General features: G+C 35.9%; 1 protein-coding gene across 1 annotated transcript in view; it reads right to left on the reverse strand.

Moving 5' to 3' along the window:
* Positions 1-21,681, reverse strand: part of LOC108514057 (leucine-rich repeat-containing protein 7-like) — a 490,227-nt gene that overhangs the window by 260,066 nt on the left and 208,480 nt on the right. The window contains exon 3 of the mRNA XM_017850082.1: positions 18,223-18,425. Within this exon, the coding sequence (XP_017705571.1) occupies positions 18,223-18,425 (203 nt within the window). The remainder of the gene's footprint in view (positions 1-18,222; positions 18,426-21,681) is intronic.

The raw sequence follows: 21,681 nt of genomic DNA on the forward strand, positions 1-21,681 counted from the left end.
TGTTGCCCAGACTGGAGTACAGTGGCGCGATCTCGGCTCACTGCAAGCTCCGCCTCCCGGGTTTACGCCATTCTCCTGCCTCAGCCTCCCGAGTAACTGGGACTACAGGCGCCCGCCACATCGCCTGGCTAGTTTTTTTTGTATTTTTTTTTAGTAGAGACGGGGTTTCACCGTGTTAGCCAGGATGGTCTCCATCTGCTGACCTCGTGATCCGCCCGTCTCGGCCTCCCAAAGTGCTGGGATTACAGGCTTGAGCCACCGCGCCCGGCCCTGTTGTTCTTAAAATACAGATCTTTTAAACAACAATTTGTACAAAGATGTTGAATCATTTTTCCCTTTGGAAGACCAAGGTTATTTTAACATTTGTTATTATCTTAGAAGGAAGGGAATATATCTGTTTTATTGGAATAACGGCTGTTGCTTTGAATGTGCAAGACATAGCACATTGCCATACCTACTCTATTCAATAAAAATTTGCATTAAAATATTTAAATGAAAGTGTTATTTAACTTGCATATCCTTGATTACTTTAAGTGATGGTAGCAAGCTAATAATACCCAGAATGAAATAGAAAAATGTGAAAGCTGAACTTAAAAGCATAGCTTTAAGTGTTCTCAATTTCAACCCAGTTTCATCGTTTCTGTGTATTTGGGGTAAATTCCTGATATCTCTATTAAGCTAAAGACAAAGGATATGTGTGTATGAGTATGCTTGTTCATAGGTGTGCCTTTGAAGAGGGGTTCCTTTTGTTGCTTTTTTAGTAATTATTGGTTGGTAAAAGTTTCGTTAGTTGACATGTAAAAAATACTGGCTTTGTCTATAGAGGGTAATCAATGTGGTATGTGAACAATTAGGCTGAATGGTATCAATCTAGAGTTCCACACTAGTGTTAGCTGGTTTGTGTATGTATCTGTACATATATACACACACACACATATGTACAGATACATATATATACACATACATACACACATATATATGTGTATATATGTATATATTGTTTTGCCCTTCTATGCCCTGATCAGTTGTGAGTGACAAAAGGCTAACTTTGCTGACTAGCTCTACTGAGGTCAGTGAGCCAGAGAGAAGATGGCTCATGGTATAACTGGAGTTTTTTCTCCACTGGTAGTGATAATAAGTAGATTATAAACTTTGGAATCAGATAGACCAGGATTTGAATTCTGACTCCATTCATACTTAGCCACATTATTGAGCTAGTTCCATGTTCCCTAAGGTTCCATTTCTAATCTGAAAACCCAACTAGATTGTGCTCTAGTCTTGTCTTCAGCAATGCACTTCTGCCAGGTGGACCTCCCTGACTTCCAAACAAAGCAGGATTGGTTGTTTCTCTACTGTGTTTTCATGTACTTTTGCATATATATTTCTATAACCCACTGTTACAAAATTATAAGTACTTATGCAATAAATACTTAGTGAGAAGCTAGCTTTGGACAAAACATTGCAATAGTTCCCATGGAAACAAAGATTAAATAGACATAGTTCAGTATTCTGGTAGGGGAGGCGGACACACATTAGTGTCTTTCTTCTTCACCCTTGTTTCCCTGGAACAGAGTAAGCATTCAGTAAATATATACATATATAGAATGAATAATTGCCATAGGTTTGGCAAGCACAACTATGGAACATGGTAATATGGAGGCACAGAGGAGAGTGGAACAAATGTGCCAGAGAGTGAATAATGAAGGCTGTGGGAGGAAGTGACAATTGAGATGAATCAAAGTAGCGTGCCAGGCAGAGGAAACAGCATGAACCTACAGGCAAGAAAAAGCTTTGTGTTTCAGGAACACTTCCTAAGAGAGCAGAAGAAGGAAGATATTGCAGAAATAGGCTGTAGCCAGACTATAGAGGCCTCAGGTCAGCATTCCATGCTAAGCTGTGTGGTTTTTTCCCCTGAAGTTAGAGAAGAGACAGGTAACTTCCTTAACTTAGGTTACAGTCTGGTCATATTTATATTTGGAATGGGTCACTATTGGCTGTGTGAGAAATAGAATGGGGGAAAAGGCTGGTTTAAGATAACACTAAGGAGATGATTCCATTAGTCAGCTGTGAGATGTAGGTCTGACAAAGGCTCCAGTCATAGGGTGGAGAGGTGAGATAGATTTAAGAGATATTTAGGTAACAAAATCTTAGCTGTTGATTTGATGTGGAAACTGAACAAATAGAAAGAGTAAATGATGACTGTCTTGGTAACCAAACTGAATGGACAGTCACCAACTGAAACAAGGAATACAGGACAGAAGACAGGTTTCAAGGTGGGGAATTATACTTGTTGAGTGTGAATATTCAAGTAAGTCCAGCAAGCATGTACCAGTTTGAAGATTGAGAGACTGGGATGAGCTGGCATTGTAGATTTGTGAGTCTTCACTCACAACTATGAGAACAGATGAAGGTGATAACCTAGAGAGAACAGCAAGATCAAGGAGCTTTCGCCTCTGCTCCCCTGAAGCTGGCATTGTAAAAGATACAAATGACACTTTATTGCCTTGTCTAATGGATTATACAGTTCTTGCCTTTCTTGGCCTCCCTATTCCGTTTAACGATGTCATCCCTCCCTTCTGAGAACACTCCACTCTGATATCCCTGACTTCATTCTTCTAAAAAGAGCTCCTCCTGCTGTGGGCAACCCGCATACCCTGCCTCTGTGGGCCCTGGCTCTGCCCCATTTCTCTCAAGTGTTAGGGTTCCTCTGTAGGCTGGTGGCAGTGTTCCATTGGTGATGACAGAACCAAATGTCATTAATGTTAATGAATAAACTTATACTCAACCTTTTATCAGTTAGCTCTTAATTATTTAGGGCTCTTGGTAGAAAGCAAAATTCAATCCTATTTAAGGTCACTCACACACAGGACAGACTCCATCGAGGGCCATGGGAAATTCACCGTAAAGAATCTCGAAAAATAGGAAACAAACCTTTAATTCACCCACTTAAAATTTAAAGAAAACAGAAAACTTAACTGTCTGAGCAATAAATATCAAACCCACACACCCACACAGACCCACACCAAAATGAAAAATCAATAGCAAGGTAGTGAGGTTGCATTGTTACCAGGAAAGCAAGAAGCAGTAAATATCACATGCAGGCACACACACACCCCGCTCACACACACCCACACACACCCCCACACACCCCAAAATGAAAAATCAATAGCAAGGCAGTGAGGCTGCATTATTACCAGGAAACAGAGAAGCAGTAAAATGGTTCTAAAGAAAGAGGTAGAATGTTGATGTTTCCTTTAATCTCTGACTGGTTGAGACTTAACTCACTTAGTGCTGTTTCAGGTTCGTTATGGAAACAACAAATTGCCTCTATGCATAGAAGGGATACATATCTCTAGAATTTTATTAAAAATTTATTTCCACACACATTTTGGAAGACAAAGTATCTGCAAAAGATTTGTTTCATTTCATATCACTGTTAATTTGGAATAGAAGATAACTTCCTTTCTGGAAAGTGCAACTATCATTTCTCATTTTATAGGGAGAGGCCAGCTTTTTTGTATTCTTTACTGTATTGCAGCTCATAGCAATTACTGCCATTTGTTGAAAGATTATGTTTTGCAGACACCATACTCACATTTCACACATATTATGTTATATAATATATAACAGTGAAGAAGAATTACCACAAGGTCAGTAGATGATAAAAATAAGATATGAGTAAGACAGTCTTTCAAGGTAGATGCTATTTTCTCCAGTTTACATAGGAGAGAAACTGAGGCTAAGAACCTTCCCCAAGCTGGGATTCAAAGTTAAGTCTGCCCAACTCTAAGACTTTAGTGGTTTTCCCTACCCCAGACATTTCACTTTGGGCTGCCCTTTGTCTCCGTAATGAGAGGCTCTATTGGGATTTTGGAGCTGACCTTTGAAATTAAATAATACTAGCTAGGAGGCAATAAGGGTGAGCTTACATTATTCATATCCTTTGCTTCTTTTCTTTCCCATCATTTCTCACAATCTGGGGAACTGTTCATTATCTCTGAAGTCTAGTCCAAGGTCTCTTAAACTTTTCTGCCACAGTATCTCTAACAACAGAATACAGTAAATATGATTTCTCTTCACAATTCAGATGAATTTTGCATTTGATTCTGTAACATATTTATGGTTTTCTCTTAGAAATCATTTAATTAATTGTCATTATAGAAAGATGCAGTACATATTTGCTATAGTAGATCCTGACTCCTGGCCTTATATAGCTCTCCTAATTTTTGAAAGCAAATGTCCATATATGAATTTTACATTTGACTAGACGTCAGTTCTATGCAAGGTCAGCTTCATAATCTCTGTGAAGTAATCCTACATTTCTGTAACAAGTTAAGAGTGACCTGGCTCTCTAAGAGTGCCTGGTCAAGAACTGGATCTCAAAGTGGTTCTAAATCAGAGAGGGCATTCTATTAATGTGGCAGTTTGGACTCACTTCTAGAATGAAATCTGCCTTTTGGAGTTGATAGGGGATTAATTCTCTAGAGTATAACAAACCATCAAGTCACATACTAAGAATTAAGCTGGAAATGAATAATATTAAAACATGCAATAACCAAGTAACAACTATTAAAAGAAGTAGTGAAAACAATAGATAGCAGAAATTGACACACTTGAAATTACATTTTTACTCTTTACCTCATTTAATTTGCACAAATCATGTTTTATAATATACTGGAGTTCTGGACATATATTTTTATTAGTGTGGCTTTTATAAGACACATTGATAAATCATTTTCAGAAGGAAGTGCTATTATATTGTCAGATTTGGTCAGCTCTACCGAACGACTACTCCCTGTGTTTTTCTCTTCTAGCTCAATTCTCTTTTCCTCTTAAAATTTTTTAAAATAAAATATCTCAGTTCTTTTCCCCTTTTCACATCCCACAGTCTCTCTTGTAGGGATAGTTGCTTTCAACTCTTTTAGCTATTACTTCTTGTATTTTCTTCTACATTTCTAAAGATGTGCATGTATTTCTTTGTCTTTTTCTATCAATTGTAGAGATTGTGTATTTATTTCATATTATGGCATTTGAAAAATCATATCATCTCTCACCACCAAAGCCACCATCAGTCTTTTTGCCAATCTTCCCAGCATACTTACATCCAAATCTTTGGTTAAATCCGTGGTAAATACTGACATTAATACGTGGATTTGTACCCTGTGTTTACTTTACTCATAAAAGTTTTTTAAAACATAAATGTAATATGTATACTTAAAGTATGTAACATGATGTTACAGAATACACATAGATAGCAAAAAGGCTACTGTAGTGAAGAAAATTAACATATAAATCACCTCACTTTTCCTTGTTTCTGTGGCAAGAGTAGCTAAAATCTACTCATTAAGCATGAATTTCATATATAGTACAATTTTATTACCTATAGTCTTCATGCTGTACATTAGATTTATAGATTTGTTCATCCTATGTATATGCTACTCATAAATTTTTTTTTTGTTCCAGAAGTTGCTTCATTTTTTAGCTTGTTTTTTTCTATACATTTATCCTTAATTTTCTCCAAATGCTCCAAAAGCTCTGTCAAATGCCAAGCAATTATATTTCTAAACATAAAGCACATCAGATAAATTGCTAGGTCTACATTTTATTCTAGAGCAATTCACTCCTGTGCCCTGTATAGCTGGCTGCAGCATGGGAAGATTGTTCTCTCAAGGTAATGTACAGCTGGTTTTGTAAGATATTCCTTTACTGCTCTTCTGAACTGGGCTTTGGTCCCTGGATTCTATGCCTTCCATCTTTTTGCTTACCCAGATATCCCGTAGCAGAAACCTAGGAGTCACCTGTGATTCCTTCCTCCAATATCAAGATGATCCTTCCCCCAATATCAAGATGGCCAATCCAGTAAAGTTTGCCTTCTAAAAACCTCTCCAAACTCTGTCCTTCAAATCCATCCTCAGGATGACCATCCTGGGCCAGGCCATTTTTTTTAAGGGATCAGGTGTCACTCTGTCTCTCAGGCTGTAGAGGTGTGGTCATAGCTTACTACAGTCTTGAACTCTTGGGCTTAAGCGATCCTCCTGCCTCAGCCTCCCTAGCAGCAGGGATAACAAGTGTAAGCCACCATGCCTAGCTCTATTTTCTAGCTGTATAACCTTTAGTACATTCTTTAACCTCACTGTGCTTTAAGATCCTTAAATTTAGTGAAGACAACAAAACCTATTGGGCAGGGTTGTTCTGAGGACAGAAAAGCTATTGCATATGAAGTGCTTAGCACAGAGCAGATGATCAACAAACTTTTGTTGCATTTCCTGCCTTCTTAGCTGTTCATCTGTCTTCTCAGTTTTTTCTGGCCCAGGCATATAAGACAATATATAAGACCTCAGGAGAACTTGCCTTTGATATCTGTTTCTCAACTAACCACCACTTTAAGAGGAAACTTTACAAAATACAGTTAAGTTATACATTTAAGGCCCTCAATTCATTTTATAAGTAATATTCCTCTTTAATCCCAAATTTCATGTACCCCACTCTCTCACCTTCTTAGCACATTGTAAGATTGTCACTTCTCATCCTTTCAGCTCACAGCATTTCTTTCACACATTGGAACCTCTACGGTTTGAACCAAACTTCAGTGTCATTATGTCCCTCAAGTCCTGCCAACCATCATCATCTGCACTCATATTTTCTTCTTTCTCTTTCATTACAATGAATGAAGTATGTCTATTCCTCCCCTTCACACATTCTGAGGATCTCCTATACTTTTGCCTTCAGGACTTTGCTCCTATAATTATTCCATCAATTTTCTGCAGCTAGTTTCTCCCCCTTTCTTCTTATTTAATTCTAGTCATGAACAAACGTGCCTTCATGTCACTGATCTTAAAACAAAACAAAATGCATTTTGACTTCATACACTTCTCTAGCTGGTCCCATTGTTCTGCTTTCCCTACCAACAAAACATTTTAAATAGAGATGTTTATATTCATCATCGTCTTTTTAATCTACTTCAATCAGGTTTTCACTGTACTACTCTTATTAAGGTCACCAACGACTTCCATACTAGCAAATACAATGGTCTCTCCTCTATCCTCTTAGCCAATCTCTCAGTTTATACTCCCTCTTTTAAAACACTTTCTGTTCTTTTCCTGGCTTTCATGACAACATAAGTTTTCTTTCTATATCCTCAAAAACTCTTCTTTCCTTGTTTTCCTCCTCTATCAATAGCAACTCTTTCTAAATTTCCTTTCTGGTCCTAATCTACCTCCCAAATTCATTTCATTATCAAATTTTGTTAACTTTGCCTACAAAACATAGTGTGAAATTCTTCTCCTTTTCTTCACTATCATCAGTCTACTTGAAGCCACCAACCTCTCACCTGTACAACTGCAATAGCCTCTAATTTCTTTTTCTCTGCTCTTGACTTGCTACAATGTATTTTCACTGCAACCAGAGTGGTATTTTTAAAATATAAGTAATTTCATGTCACTGTTTGTCTTAGAATTCTTCAGTGTCCCTTCATGTCACTTAGAATAAAATCTTAAGACCATTGCTAGCTTATCTGAACTTGTATGATTTAGCCCCACTCTTTCTCCTGCAACCTCTCCCACCTACCTCTCTTGTGGCGCCTTGTAGCACTCTTCCCCTCATTCTTTACACACCCTCCTTTTTCCTGTCCTGTAAATATGCCACACTCCTTACTTTAGAGTGTCCCTTTTGCCTAGAATATTCTTTCTCTGATCTTACATGATCTTGGCTGGTTGACCCCTCCCTGTCATTCAGAACTCAACACAAAAGATCATTTTTTAGGCATTTACTGCACTTTCCACCTCAAATACCCTCTCAACAATTCCCCTCCTTTATTTTATTATTTATTTATTTATTTATTTATTTATTTAGAGATAGAGTTTCTCTCTTGTTGCCCAGGCTGGAATGCAGTGGTGTGATTTCAGCTCACTGCAACCTCCACCTCCCGTTCAAGTGATTCTCCTGCCTCAGCCTCCTGAGTAGCTGGCATTACAGGCACCGCCATCATGCCTGGCTAATTTTTTGTATTTTTAGTAGAGACGGGGTTTCATCATGTTGGCCAGGCTGGTCTTGAACTCCTGACCTCAGGTGATCTGCCATCCTTGGCCTCCCAAAGTGCCGGGATTGCAGGCGTGAGCCACCGCGCCCAGTCCCCTGCTTTATTTTCATAATGGCGTTTTCCATCACCTAACACTTTTATTTTAAATTGTTTGTTGATTTACATGCTCCTTTTGCAGCAAGGTAGATTTTGTGAGAATAGAAACTTGTTGATCTTCCTCAATAATATATCTCTGGCACTTAGAACAATGCTTGCACATAATTGGTAACCAAGAAATGTTTGCTGAGTGAATGAACAAATCAATTGATATATTTTACCTAAAATCTTGAGATTTTTTGGTATAATTTCTCAAAAGTTGGCAGGAAAAATCAGCAAATTTGTTGTCGAATCAGATTTTAATGAGATTTGATATTTGGGTAAAGGTTAGAAATAAATGATGGCATGTGTAAGCCATCTTACTCATTGTAAACTTGTAGAAGATTGTCAGTTTCTCATTGACTCACATAATTAAGAATTGCTGACACTACACATTTTTAAATAATAAAAGATTTTAAGTAAAACCAACAATCTGAGTAAGCAAAATTATTTACTATTTTCCACATTCAAACTACGTTTTGCTAATCTGTCCTTCATCTCACTCTTCCTTAGGGCTTTAGAGAGTTAATCTACATTACTTATTTACTGAAATTGAAAAATAATTGCAATTAAAGAACATATATAAAAAAAGATGCTTTAGGAAAGAGATTAAACAGAGTCAAATTTTGATCATTTATGTATCACATATGCATATATATGAGATACTTTTGTCCTGGATGTAGTTTTATATATTCAGAAAAATTGTATACATTTGGCGTTGGGGGACAAAATCATGCAACCTTGTTAGTTATAGGTTCTCATATTTCTGGAAACATTAATCAAAGAGTGGATACAAGACTTAGGTCAGGTGAATCTAAGTTTTCTACTGGAGGATAGAATCATGCACAAAATCATTGGTGAGAAAGTGAGGCATTTTAAAAGGTCGTTTTTTAAAACCTTTTTTCAAACCCAGGATCTTAGGAGAGCCCTCCATAGATATATGTGGGGCTACTCATGCCAAGGCTACAGAAAACTCCTTATTTATGAAAGATAAACCCTTAAGGGAATTAGTGTTAACATGAAATTTTAAAATAGGGCAACTGTATTAAACAAGTGGCAATTTTTTGTTCAACATTTGCAATCTTAGGCTGTGTTAAATCTCGAGCAACGCATTTCATATTCTCAATCATGACCATTGTTTAAGCAGCAATTATCGTGATACAAGTATTTTTTTCATTTCAAAGGATTCCTTTTTAAGTAGGAGGAAAAAATAAAATAATCAATGTTCATTCAAGTTTTGATAAACTACAATCACAACTATGAAATAGCATTTCAAAATTTGTCACCCTAAGATCTTTCTTCCATGGCTCCTTTGATCTCATTAGACCTCTCACAAAATAAATAAGTGTCCTTGTTTTCAAATAATTTTACTTAAAGTTTTAAGAAAAACATGGCCTTGAACTAATACATCTTAAGTTGCAAATATCAGTGAATGACAAGAAGCATCAATAAAATTGAAAGCATATGATATGTAAAATATTAGAGAATGCTTTATTTTTGCTTATTTTGCTTATCAGACATCCATTCCCCTTATTCCATTAGAACCTTCATCTTCCTTTTAATGACATCCCTCATTGTACATTGTGGAGGCAGCAGGAATTTGAATCTTGAGCAACTGTCACGGTTACATGGGGGTCTTTGTAAATTGACATCCTCAGATCAGCATTGTGTGGCCCAGACCATCACTTCTGTGTAAATTCTGAGCAGCAGTCTAGAACTTTCTTGGCTCCTGTCCCTTTTCCATGTAAAGTTCTTTAGGCTCCTATTAATTCTAAGAGCCTGGATATATTTCCAGTACATGTTCATCTTTACCTAAAATGGCCAGCTGGTTTTTCTGGCCTACAATAAAAAAGTAACTGATGCAGCTGTAAATCCATATTAAATAGTAATCTATAGCCACTGGTTAAGCAACTAAAAGAGCTTTCTGTTATTTTAGTGTTAGATTCATCTTTATTTTAAATATGCAAAGCCACTTCATTAAACGACTCTTATTTCTTATTAAAATAAGCCATTTCTCTTAACTCAACAGTTATACATGTTAAATATCCCTTATACTTGGAACCAGAGTGTTTTGGATTTCAATTTTTTTTTTTTTTCAGATTTTGGAATACTTGCGTATACATAATGAGATATCTTGGGGATGGGACCAGAGTCTAAACACAAAATTCATTTGTGCTTCATATACACTTTATACACATAACCTGAATGTAATTTTATACAATATTTTAAAATAACTTTTGTACATGAAACTACATTTTGACTATGATTTGACGGTGACCTGTCATATGAGATCAGGTGTGAAATTTTCTAATTGTAATATTATGTATGTGCTCAAAAAGTTTCAGATTTTGGAGCATTTCAGATTTCAGATTTTCAGATTAGGGATGCTCAATCTGTAGATTACTTTGCTGTTTTTTAATTACTTTCACATACTTTGTATTATTTGATCATCACCACAATTGTAGGAGATGAGGAAGAACAAACCTAGATGAGCAACTACTGCAAATGAAGATGCTAAGGCTCAAAGAAGTTAAACGATGTCTGAAGTCACATGACTAACTAGTGGCAGAACTTGTGTTAAACTGAGGTCCTCTCTCACCAGAATTGTTTACATTGTACTACAGTACATCTGTGATAATAACTGGTAACTATAGTTACTATGCTCTTTGTCAGAATGCTTCCTTCTATTGTTGGTTATTTTTTTCTATTTAAAAAGAAGCTTATACTAGTTGAATCACAAAATATTGTTTGGAAAGAATTTTACAAAACCTATTCCACCCCACATCCCCAAACATAAAAGCATGTTCCATGACATCTGACCTCTGACTGCTCTTAGACTCAAACAGCACATTCCTTTATTTGAGCAAACATTATGTGATAGCTCTAATTTATACGGATACAAGTACTCAGAGTTTGAGAGGAAGGAAAAATGCAAAGAGTGTGTTGTATTAGGTCCTGCCTTATGGAGGAATCACATAAATTTTCCCGTGTCACCCCAACTCTCAGGATCAGCATCAAAAATGTAAAAACTGCTACATGAGAGTTTTATTTTCTGTGTTTTACACATATGCAGATATACTCCAACTTTCCCCTTCCTTCCTCACTTATGGCCACTGTCAAAGCTCTTATTCCTTGTAAAATAATAGACAGCATATCAGAGGGAGACATTTACAGAGATGTTTTATGGCAATGAGAAAGTAGTTAGGCAGTGTCTTAATACTGGTTAACACAATCAAGTTGTATGAGATATCTCTTAGAGACACAATGAGGCTTAAAATTTTGTCCAGGCTGAATAAGTGGTGGTGATAGTGGGTGTTATTTTGTATAAGTTAATGGGGAAACGCTTCTCCAATGATGTTTGAGCAGATATCTGAAGGAAACAAAGGAGCGAGCCATGGTTCACAGCAAGCCTGGCAGTGGAAAGACCAAGGGTAAAGTCTCCCAGGAGAAAGCCTGCTTGGCATTTATGTGCCCAAACTCCTCGAGCATAATTGTCAGAGCCCATTTGCCATTCATGAACATGGAGCTCTAGCTTGGCATGTCTCAGATGCATTTTTGTTGTTCATTTATTTTCTAAAGAGTTGGGGAGGATTTCTGCTATTTTTGGGTGTAAAAGCATTTACAATTAAATAATCAAAGTCATATATGAGTGTTTTAAAAATGTTTACTTAGCAAAAGAAAGAGAATGTCAGTTCCCACAGTTTGCTGGATTTTCCGTCCAGAAGCCTGGGATCAACTGATCTGCGTCATGCTGAGGTAAAAGCAGCATCGAATGAAGACACCGTCAATGTGCCTCCAGGAAATGAGTAAGTTTTAAGAATACATATCTTGGTTTTCCTGCTAATTTGTTTAAAATATCTGTATAACTTTTCTACATCTCACCAATGTTTTATCCGCTCTGAGTGTTTTATGGCACTCTGATAGGAAGCAAGAACTTCACCCTTCAGACACAAAAGAGTTCATGTGTGATCTCTATAAGTGAAATGAGCAAGACCTCAAATCGCACATGTCTTAGAGGATTGAAAATATCTAGAATTAGCTTTGAAAGTGCTACACAGTAAATTGCTCTCTTTGTCTCCTGTTCATTAGAGCAAATAGGTTTTATAAGTTACAGAAACCTAGATCAAAATCAGTTGCAATGTTAACATTCCTCTCACCCATGGAGAGATATTTTGGCTTCATGAGCATAATAAAATTTCCCAATTTTGCCTCTGTATGCAAAGTTGTCATGACTGGTGGGGGAAACACAAATAACTTCTAGGCAAGTTCCAGTAGTGAGTTTACACTATCATTTCACTATTTAAGGTTTAATATTTTTTCTCTGCAATTGTCTTTTTCCTTTCTAAGGAATTATTTTTGTCTGTTGATTTTAACTCACTTCTTGGAAGGATGACTTTTACATATCTGTCTCCAACTATGACTCCTCTCCTGAGTTTGATTACATTTTATATATTGCTTTTTGGCGTTCTTTCACTTGGATAAATATTTTTATTTGATAAAGCAATATCTAAAACCAAGCTAACAACTGCAATCTGTGCAGAAGAAACTAACTATGATGGTTAGGAGTCTAGATAGCATGTCTTTGAAAAATAGTCAAGAGAAGTTGGAAACTTGTCTTAGAACCATTAAGCAAAGTACATGAATTTTTAAAAATATTTGAAGGATCAAGGCAGTGACGATGGATGCATAGTTTCTTGTTGAGTGAAGGCATACCTTAACAATCTTTGTATCACCCTGAACTCCTAGCCAAGTGTTGAATGGACAGATAGATGGATGGAAATAGGGAAACATCATTAGCATATTACAGAGTTTTCTAAAAATTAGAACTTTCCAGTGATATAATGGTCTATCCTTTAAATTATTGATTTTTTTCCATTACTAAAAATGTTCATGAAGAGCTTGGGTGGCCATTGCAAGAGAAACAATAAGCATATGATTCTGCATTGGGTGGAAAGTTGAACGACTTGTTAGGATGGACTCGTGAAGAGCAGTGGTCCCTGCCAGCACTAATGGACAGAAAGCAAAATTTCTGTTCAGTTATCCACTGAGATTCTGATCTGTTTCTACTGCAGCATAACTTCTCCTTTCCTAATACATAGTCTTTGGTAATAATTTTGGATAGGACTCAAACATGCCATGTGGCCTAAGGAAAGTCAATTAAATTTTCCTTTTGGATTTACTTATTAGTAAAAATTGAGGACTAAATTAAATAATCTCCAGGGTTGCTTCTAATAAAAATAATGTAATATTGTTATTGTGTGAGTCAAGAAAATTATCTCGGGAAGTAGTGGTATTATCATAAATGTGTTGATGTAATTGTGTAGGTCAAAACCCTATCACGTTTTATGGACCAGAGAATGTTTTCCTAGAAGATGTCTTTGAAGATTTCAGATAAAGAGAAAGTCATGCCACAATATTTTTTGTCGACTAGTCAACACCTAGAACTATCCTGAGATGTTACATAATCTTACTTTTGTTTGATTTAGGGTAACTTAACATGGAAATCTTATTTCAACTGTGATAGAATAATAAATATCAATTATTGAATATTTTTCTATTCCGGGTATGCCAGTGACATCATCTTGCCTAGTTATCTATCTATCTATCTATCTATCTATCTATCTATCTATCTATCTACCTATCTATCTACCTAAATATCTACCTATCTATCTATCTATCTACCTATCTATCTACCTATCTACCTATCTACCTATCTATCTGTCCACCTACCCACCCACAGGAGACAGTGTCGTTACTTCCCCAGTTTTACTAATGAAGAAACAGGTTTCCAGGAAAAATACTTTTCTAACCAAATACCAATGCTAGGATATAATTCCAGATTTGTCTGGGTCAAGAGCTCTGGTTCTTATCTCTAAAGTATTTTTGGAGTGGATTGTAAACTTTTAAGCCAAGAAAATGTTGAAAGTATGGTGCTTAAAATTTAGTCCCATTTCTTTTACATGTGGTTACATTGATTTTGTCTACCAAATTCACCCTCCAGGTCTTTCAATTTAGTCATATGTTGACTTTTCCAAAATTAATTATAATCTCTTTTTTAAAGTTCTTCAATTTCAAGAAGTTTTTTTGGCAGTTTTTCTCTTTATTGCTTTTTTCAAATTTGCCATCCCACTCTACTTCATGTATAATATGCACCTGTTATGGTCTATTACTCTGTCTATAATTTTAAGTTCCTAATTCAAAATAACAAGCAAAACAGTACTAAATTATAAGCTGCGTGGGTTTCTATCACTGTGTGAAAGGCATGTCATTTTGTATTTTTACCTTTCATTACAGAAAATTAAGACACACAGATTGAACTATTCCTAATCAAAATACTTCCTGTTCTTTCATATCTATTCTTGTATCTTTTCTGACACATTCTTGATATATCTTCCCTAATGCCTTTACCTTGACTTTTTGTTCTCTACCCATTGTGTTATATAACATTTTATAGTAGAGATTCATGACCAATTATAATATTCTCTGTGTACAATATCAGAAAGCAAAGAATAAACACATATATAAAAGGTAATTCTTACTATTATGTAATATCAAGAATAAAATGGCTATCTTATTACTCAACAGATCTGAATAACAACTCAAAGAAAGCCATAAAATAAAATGGCAGACAAAATAATTTATTTAATCTAACTTTAAAGATTTAAATCCTTAAAGAGCTCAATGCTCTGTATAGGTCATTAAGAACTTTATTTATTTATTTTTTATTTTGAGCCATTTCTCCTCCTGAAATAATTATTTTATAGCAGTTTCTTTATAGTGCACATTAAGGTTATCTCTGCAACAGCTGTTTTACCCTTTCCACCCCTTCCCCTTGTACTGCTACCAGCAGCCACAGCTCTACAGAGGTGACCCATTATTATTTAGCCCAATTACAGTAATCCCAGTTTTCTTATATAGCTTATTCTGTGCTCAAGTAGCAAAGGAATTACATCAGCAGGAAACGTGTGACACAATTAATGCCAATGAGATCTGCAGACAAATTAGTTGAAGAATTTTAGGGGAGACAGTTTTTGTCCTTTTCAGAAAGAGTTTTAAGGAGTCAGATATTTCTGTTTTTGGATGCTGTGGAGGTGAACTCTAGAACTCCTACAGCCGTTCTGCTACCATGAGAAAAGTCAGCCTCAGAATAAATTTATTCCTGCCAAGGTGAATAGGAACACACTAGTTCTGATTACTGTCCTGAGATGGGCCTTCCACTTACGAGAGCCAATCAAACCTATTTCTTTGTGAAGTCAGTTTGCATTGGGTTTTCTGTTACTTGAAATACATATAATGAACTCTGATACATTATTCCTTTCATTTTTGTATTTCTTATTTTTTTTCCAATGATGCACAAATACATCTGTATTGATTTCCTCAATATCAGATCATTTAGATCATATTTTAATATATCAAATACTTTAAGGGAAACTAGCTTACAAAGCTGTTTTTGAAAGTAAAAAAAATTCAACCTTGAAACTCACAGAAACCTTAAAAGATTGTGTAAAACTTCTTTGAAATATATAAGGCAGGTCAATGATAAGGATAATAAATTCTCCTTAACTATAATACACTGGTAAAAGATATTAACTCTTTGGTGTACTTATATTATTTTTAATTATCGTTAGTCAATTATTTTAACTAACAAAACAGACAAAATATCTTAAAACTTCTCTTCCAAGCCTACTTAGGATCCTAGTGAGTTCCTTGATGTATAAGACTTTTCAGTGGAATTATCTTATCAATGTGTTAATTCGAACAATACTATGTGACTTTCAAGAACTTTCATAACCGGAGTCCTCCCCAACTCTCCCTACATATTGCCCGCATCTACATCCATGCACCTGCAGCTCCAGACTCTTCACAACTCTGCTCCCTTTAACTCTTGATGCATCTTAAATTTTGCATCTGTGCTTTTTGGTCAAGTTCTTCCCTTACTTCTCCAAAAATGGGGCTCGTCTCTATACATAAGCTCTACAATGGTACTTGGCTCTTTGGCTCTGGTTGTACATCACTGAGCACTTGCCTCTAATGCTTCAGTTTTTCTCTGTAATTAGGTTGTCAGATCCGGAAGGGCAGAGATTGAGATTTATTTCTCTTGTAACCCCCCTAAAGCTTCAAGTACTGTGTAGTAGAACAGATATTAAATGAATACTTGCTTGATAAATTAATCATGTTTTTACTACTTATCTTACACAATTTGTTGCATAGAAATGGAAAAAGATTTAAATGACCAGATTGGCCTAGAGTTGCTAGATTTAGCAAATAAAAGTACAGGATGACAAGATAAATTTGAATATCATGTAAATACACACACACACACACACACACACACACACACACACACACACACACATATATATGCTAGTGTAAATGTATCCCATGCAAAACTTGGGACATAATTTTACAAAAATGTTGTCTGTTTCTGAATTTAAAAGTAAAATATAACTGAGTGTCCTCTATTTTTTTCTGGCAATCCTAGATTAGCCTTACCTAGAAACCCCCCACCCCCCATGCCTGTTTTCCTAAATTAGAGTGGGTTACCACGTTTCTAACTTATTCAATCTTATATACTTTTGCTAATCAAGTCCTATGGCATATGAAGTTTTCTGCATTGTCCTATCATCAGAGACAACATAGACTTAGTATCTAGTATGTGAAATTCATCATGACTGCCCATCTACCGGGAAACAGAGATGAATACGGTGCCATCTTTGCCCTCAAGTAGTTCCTCATCTGGTAGAACAGACAGTCCGTTTCAGTACAGGCTTTACTTCATGTGCAATCCTAGTGTGAATACATGTAGTCAATGATATTTTTATAGGCCTGACCTACCCCTAAAAAATATACTATACCTGTTTATAGTGTCATCTAAGGAAATATCCCAGACAGACGACACCATACACAGCTTGTCAAAAATGAAGTATATTGGTTTTCAAGTACATGTCAAATAGATCTTAACTTTGAAGTATTATGTAAACAGCATAATTTTTAATTCTACACTTGATCTTAGCCAAAAGGCCAATAAGAGACAATTTATAATTCTAAGTAAAAATAATTGTTCATAATTTATTTTGATCAGCATATTGAAATATCAGATTCTGATAATTAATTTCAAGTTTTTATTGTGGAAGATTCTTTTCTTGATTACTGGATATTTAATATACATTTTTACTTTTTATCATAAGCAACAGAAATTGAGTGCATGACGTTTGTTTCCCTTCTCAGCCATATAAACCCTTCATAGGCAAATACCATGCTCACTACTTAATCTGGGTTACTTACTTAGGTGACTATTAGGAACCCTGGATTTAGATTTTGAACCTCTCTGCTGTGTGGCCTTGGTCTGCTTTAGCTAATCTCTTATCATCCAGTCTTTTTTGCGATAAGGAATAAGGTCACAGGAGACCTGGTTTTCTTTGCATGGCCCAATGCCATAATGGCAGTGTGTGTGCACAGGCGTGCACATGTGTGTGTGTGTGTATGTACACAAAGTTTGATAGTTTCAAATTCCTAGTAAACTTTTTACTAGTTATATGCCACATACATCCAGTGCTACTTATAATAATCAAATATTTTAGATACAGGTACAAAAACATGTTTTCATAATAGTATTAATGTGTGTAAAAGCATTTCTTAGACTTAGAGCATACAATTCAAGGTTGTAATACAATGTCACCTTAATAAACAACATACAAATTTTCAGTTCTGGAGTAGTGTCATATTATTCCTTTGTTTCTAAACATAAACTATTGATCTCAACCCTCTACTCTATATTTTTACAGAGGTCATTTTAAATGAAGATAATGAGGCATAATCCATCAAATGGTGATTTCTATAGATTTCAATTTGTTATTAACAGAGGCCTGTGAAATCATAAATGGAGTAATATTAAAAGGTGATGAGAATATTGGGCGAAGTTATATCAATTTCAATGGCTTGTCAGTTACCTAGATAGGAGCCCATAGTTAACATTATCATCATAATAAAGTCTTTGAAAGTTATGAAATACTCATTTACATTGTATATTTTAGGTTGTCAAAAGTTACCTTGGGTAGTTCTTCAATTTGATTGGCATCTAGGTAAAGCTCCTCTAATGTTCGTTCGAAGTTAAAGACCTCCTTTGGCACCTGCTGAAGACTGCAGTGGGAGTAATCTAAAACTGAGATGATTTCTTCTTCACCTCGGAAACATCGGCACGGCACCAGACGGCCGATGATTTTCCGTTTGGTGGTCATCTCCAGGCACTGCACTAGAGAAACGCAGAAACAAAACAAAACAGCTTATCCACTGCCCTTGGAAGGCATTCTTGTAATATTTAAAACTTAGAAATTTAATTTTGGTATATGGTCTAGAATACTTTAAAGTAGGACACACATGCGCATTTTATCATTAAATCCTTAAACAGTCTTGCGAGGTATGAAATAGGTTTTATTCTCATCTAGCAAATTCGAAAATGGCTCAAAAAGTATAAGAGATTTCCCATCATCACACAGTTTTGGAATGGCAGTTTTGGAATTAGAATACAATCCTGTCTCAGTTCAATGCTACTATCATGCTTACCTCCTCACTTGAAACATGGAACTATATATATTTTCTATTTTTACACAAATTACAGTGTAGAACAGAAACTTCCAGAATTTGTTGGAAAAAACATTTCTCCCATTTCTGTAAAATATTCATGTTTCAGTCCAAAAGTTTTGAGGTACTCTTTTAGCCCACAAATTTCATCAGTGAATGGATATTTACTGAATAACAGCTGTTTTAGGCACTGCTCTAGTGGAGATAGTGATGCATTGAACAGAGACCCTGTTTTCATGGCGTTTTTATTCTGTTGAAACTACAGATTATAATTGGATTGGTTATTCACTTTGAAATGGGGATCTATCTTTATGAACCTTGTAATATGGAATAAAACAACTTGTAATTATGACAGAAATTACTGTGACACTGCTGACACATCTTTCTCCTATTCCTCTAGGTTAAACTGACCAAATGCCGCGAAATTTTGCAAAGACTTGTATCATGGCACCTTCAGCATTTTATTCAATCTACTGTTTTTCATGTGATTTTTCTCCTAGAGAGTAAGGCCTGTCAGGGCAGTGATTATTTTGTTCATTCTTGTATTTATCTTGGTACTTGATATATAGTATGTATTCAACAATAATTGTAGAATAAACAAATGAAAGTGGGAATGAATAAATGAATATATTTGGTACTCTCCTCCTAATCGCCATCAGCTACTGATAATTGCTTGAAAAACTTATTTTAACGAAAAGGTCACTATCTCGGTGAATGTCTTCCCAGGAAAGATGAGTAACGTCTTCCTCTGAGTTCCCAGACCATTAATCATATTGTTTTCCAAATTATTTGTGCTGTTTCCCCATGTATCAGGCAAGTTCTCTGAGGAGATCTTGTTTCACTTATCCTTAAAATTACAGTACACAGTAGTTTGCCAGCTACAGAATTAAAACTTAATAAACATGAATTTGAAACTCGCATTTAACTTGCTAATGTATTTTTACTTAGTAACACAAATTTATTGCTTACACAGAAATTAGTAACATTTATAAAAACAATGTAGCATTTTGTTTTTAAAATTGCTCATGTTAAGTCAAATTTGGAAACAATCATTATCTAGCAAATTAATGCTGGAAGAGAAAACCAAATACTGCATGTTCTCACTTATAAGTGGAAGCTAAACACTGCAAACATGGCCACTAAGAAGGGAACAATAGACGCTGGGGCCTACTTGAGGGTGGAGGGTGGAAGGAGGGTGAGGATTCAAAAAACTACCTGTTGGGTACTATGCTCATTATCTGGGTGATGAAATAATCTGTATATCAAAATCCCGCGACATACAATTTACCCATGTAACCAAAGTTGCACATGTGCCCCATGAACCTAAATAAAAGGTAGAAGAAAAAAATACTTGGAGGCAATCAAGTAAAATATGCTTTAAGAGGTGTTAGATGTTCAGACTAAAATGATCCTTTTTCATTCTTCAACTTCTGAAATTAATAAAAGGATGTTCTAGGGACAGGTTCATGAATAAATACTTATATATGATTGTTTGCACAAGGTAATCTGTAGAAGGCTGAATAAAAACATTTAAAAAGACGACCTTTCTTTTCCATTACTTTCTATCTTTCAAACTCCCGTTCTTTTCATTTCTGGGAACCAGAATTGCAAGATTTTATAACTATTGCTTTACATAACCTTACTTGAAATTCTTGATTGCAGGATTGATGCTTTTCATGTCATTACCTGGCATCTAGCACATAGTAGGCACCCAGTAAATGCACCCTCATAAGTATCTAACATATTATATATAATAGGTACTTAGTAAATGTTTGTTGTGATTATTGTGGTTGTAAAGGGAAGTGGTGATAGCATAGACTATGGTAGTGGCAGCAAGGATAAAGAGAAGTGATGGATTGGGAAGATATTTAAGAAGCTGAATCTAAAAGTTGATGACAGATTAAATGAGAGGTGGAAGAGAGGCTGTGAGAGAGGGCAGGGTCTTGAAAGATTTCCAGGTTTTTTATTTGGGTGACTAGTAGTCACTTTAACCCACCCACAATGATGCGGTAGAGCTGACCCAAGGCACACACCCATTTGCTTCTGTATCCACAGAGGAGTAATAAATCAATTGTTCATGCTTCTTGTTGCCCAATGTCTCTCACTCACCGTGGCTATTTCTTGATGTCTGTGTTGCTGTCATTGCACATCTTAAATTATGAATCAAGAGGAAAAACAGAATATCCAGGCCTGAACCTAAACCATTTGGCAAGTTCCACTGTCTACAGGCTGAGCTACTTCCCTGACCCAGCTTCTCCTCTCTCCTCTGCTGCATGTGAATTCTTCAATTGTGTCTATACCGTGATAAACATCTTTACTGAGGCTCAGTCTCTCTTCACTGAATGCTCTTCCCTCCCATCCTCATAGACCCAATTAAAACTTGGTTCTCCCCTAAGGTCATTAGTTACCTTATAGCCTTTAAAAGTGGAGCAAGCTGATTTTCTCACATCACATGCTGATTAGCCAATTTCTGGGTTGGAAGGTGGGATTACTGTACCCCTTGCACCCTAAAAACTATGACTCTTCTCTCATCTTGTAAAATCTCTGTTCATTTGATGGTCTCATGCTCTATTCATTAGACAGTATTAAGTAGAAAGTATTAATATCTTTCTACCTGTCCTCATACCTTTCGTTTACCAATCTCTTGCACATTCCCATTCTTTCATTGATGACTCTGGTATCTAGTTTATTGACTTTCAATCACAATTCCTTCTATTCCTGATTTATGCTCCCTACACGTAATAACTTTCAACTTTGTAGAGGTTTTTCCCCCCTGAATTTCTAAACAATCTGATTGTAGTGCTACTCCTTGACTCCCCTTAACCCCCACTCTGTAGTAACCTTTTAGGAATAAAATATCTTTTTGATTTAGTCTGGAGTGGTTGCTTTTCCAGCTGTCATCCTAGAATTTCTCTTCACTATCATCC

This window comes from Rhinopithecus bieti, unplaced genomic scaffold (genome assembly GCF_001698545.2).
Source record: "Rhinopithecus bieti isolate Rb0 unplaced genomic scaffold, ASM169854v2 scaffold_33245, whole genome shotgun sequence".
NCBI lineage: Eukaryota > Metazoa > Chordata > Mammalia > Primates > Cercopithecidae > Rhinopithecus > Rhinopithecus bieti.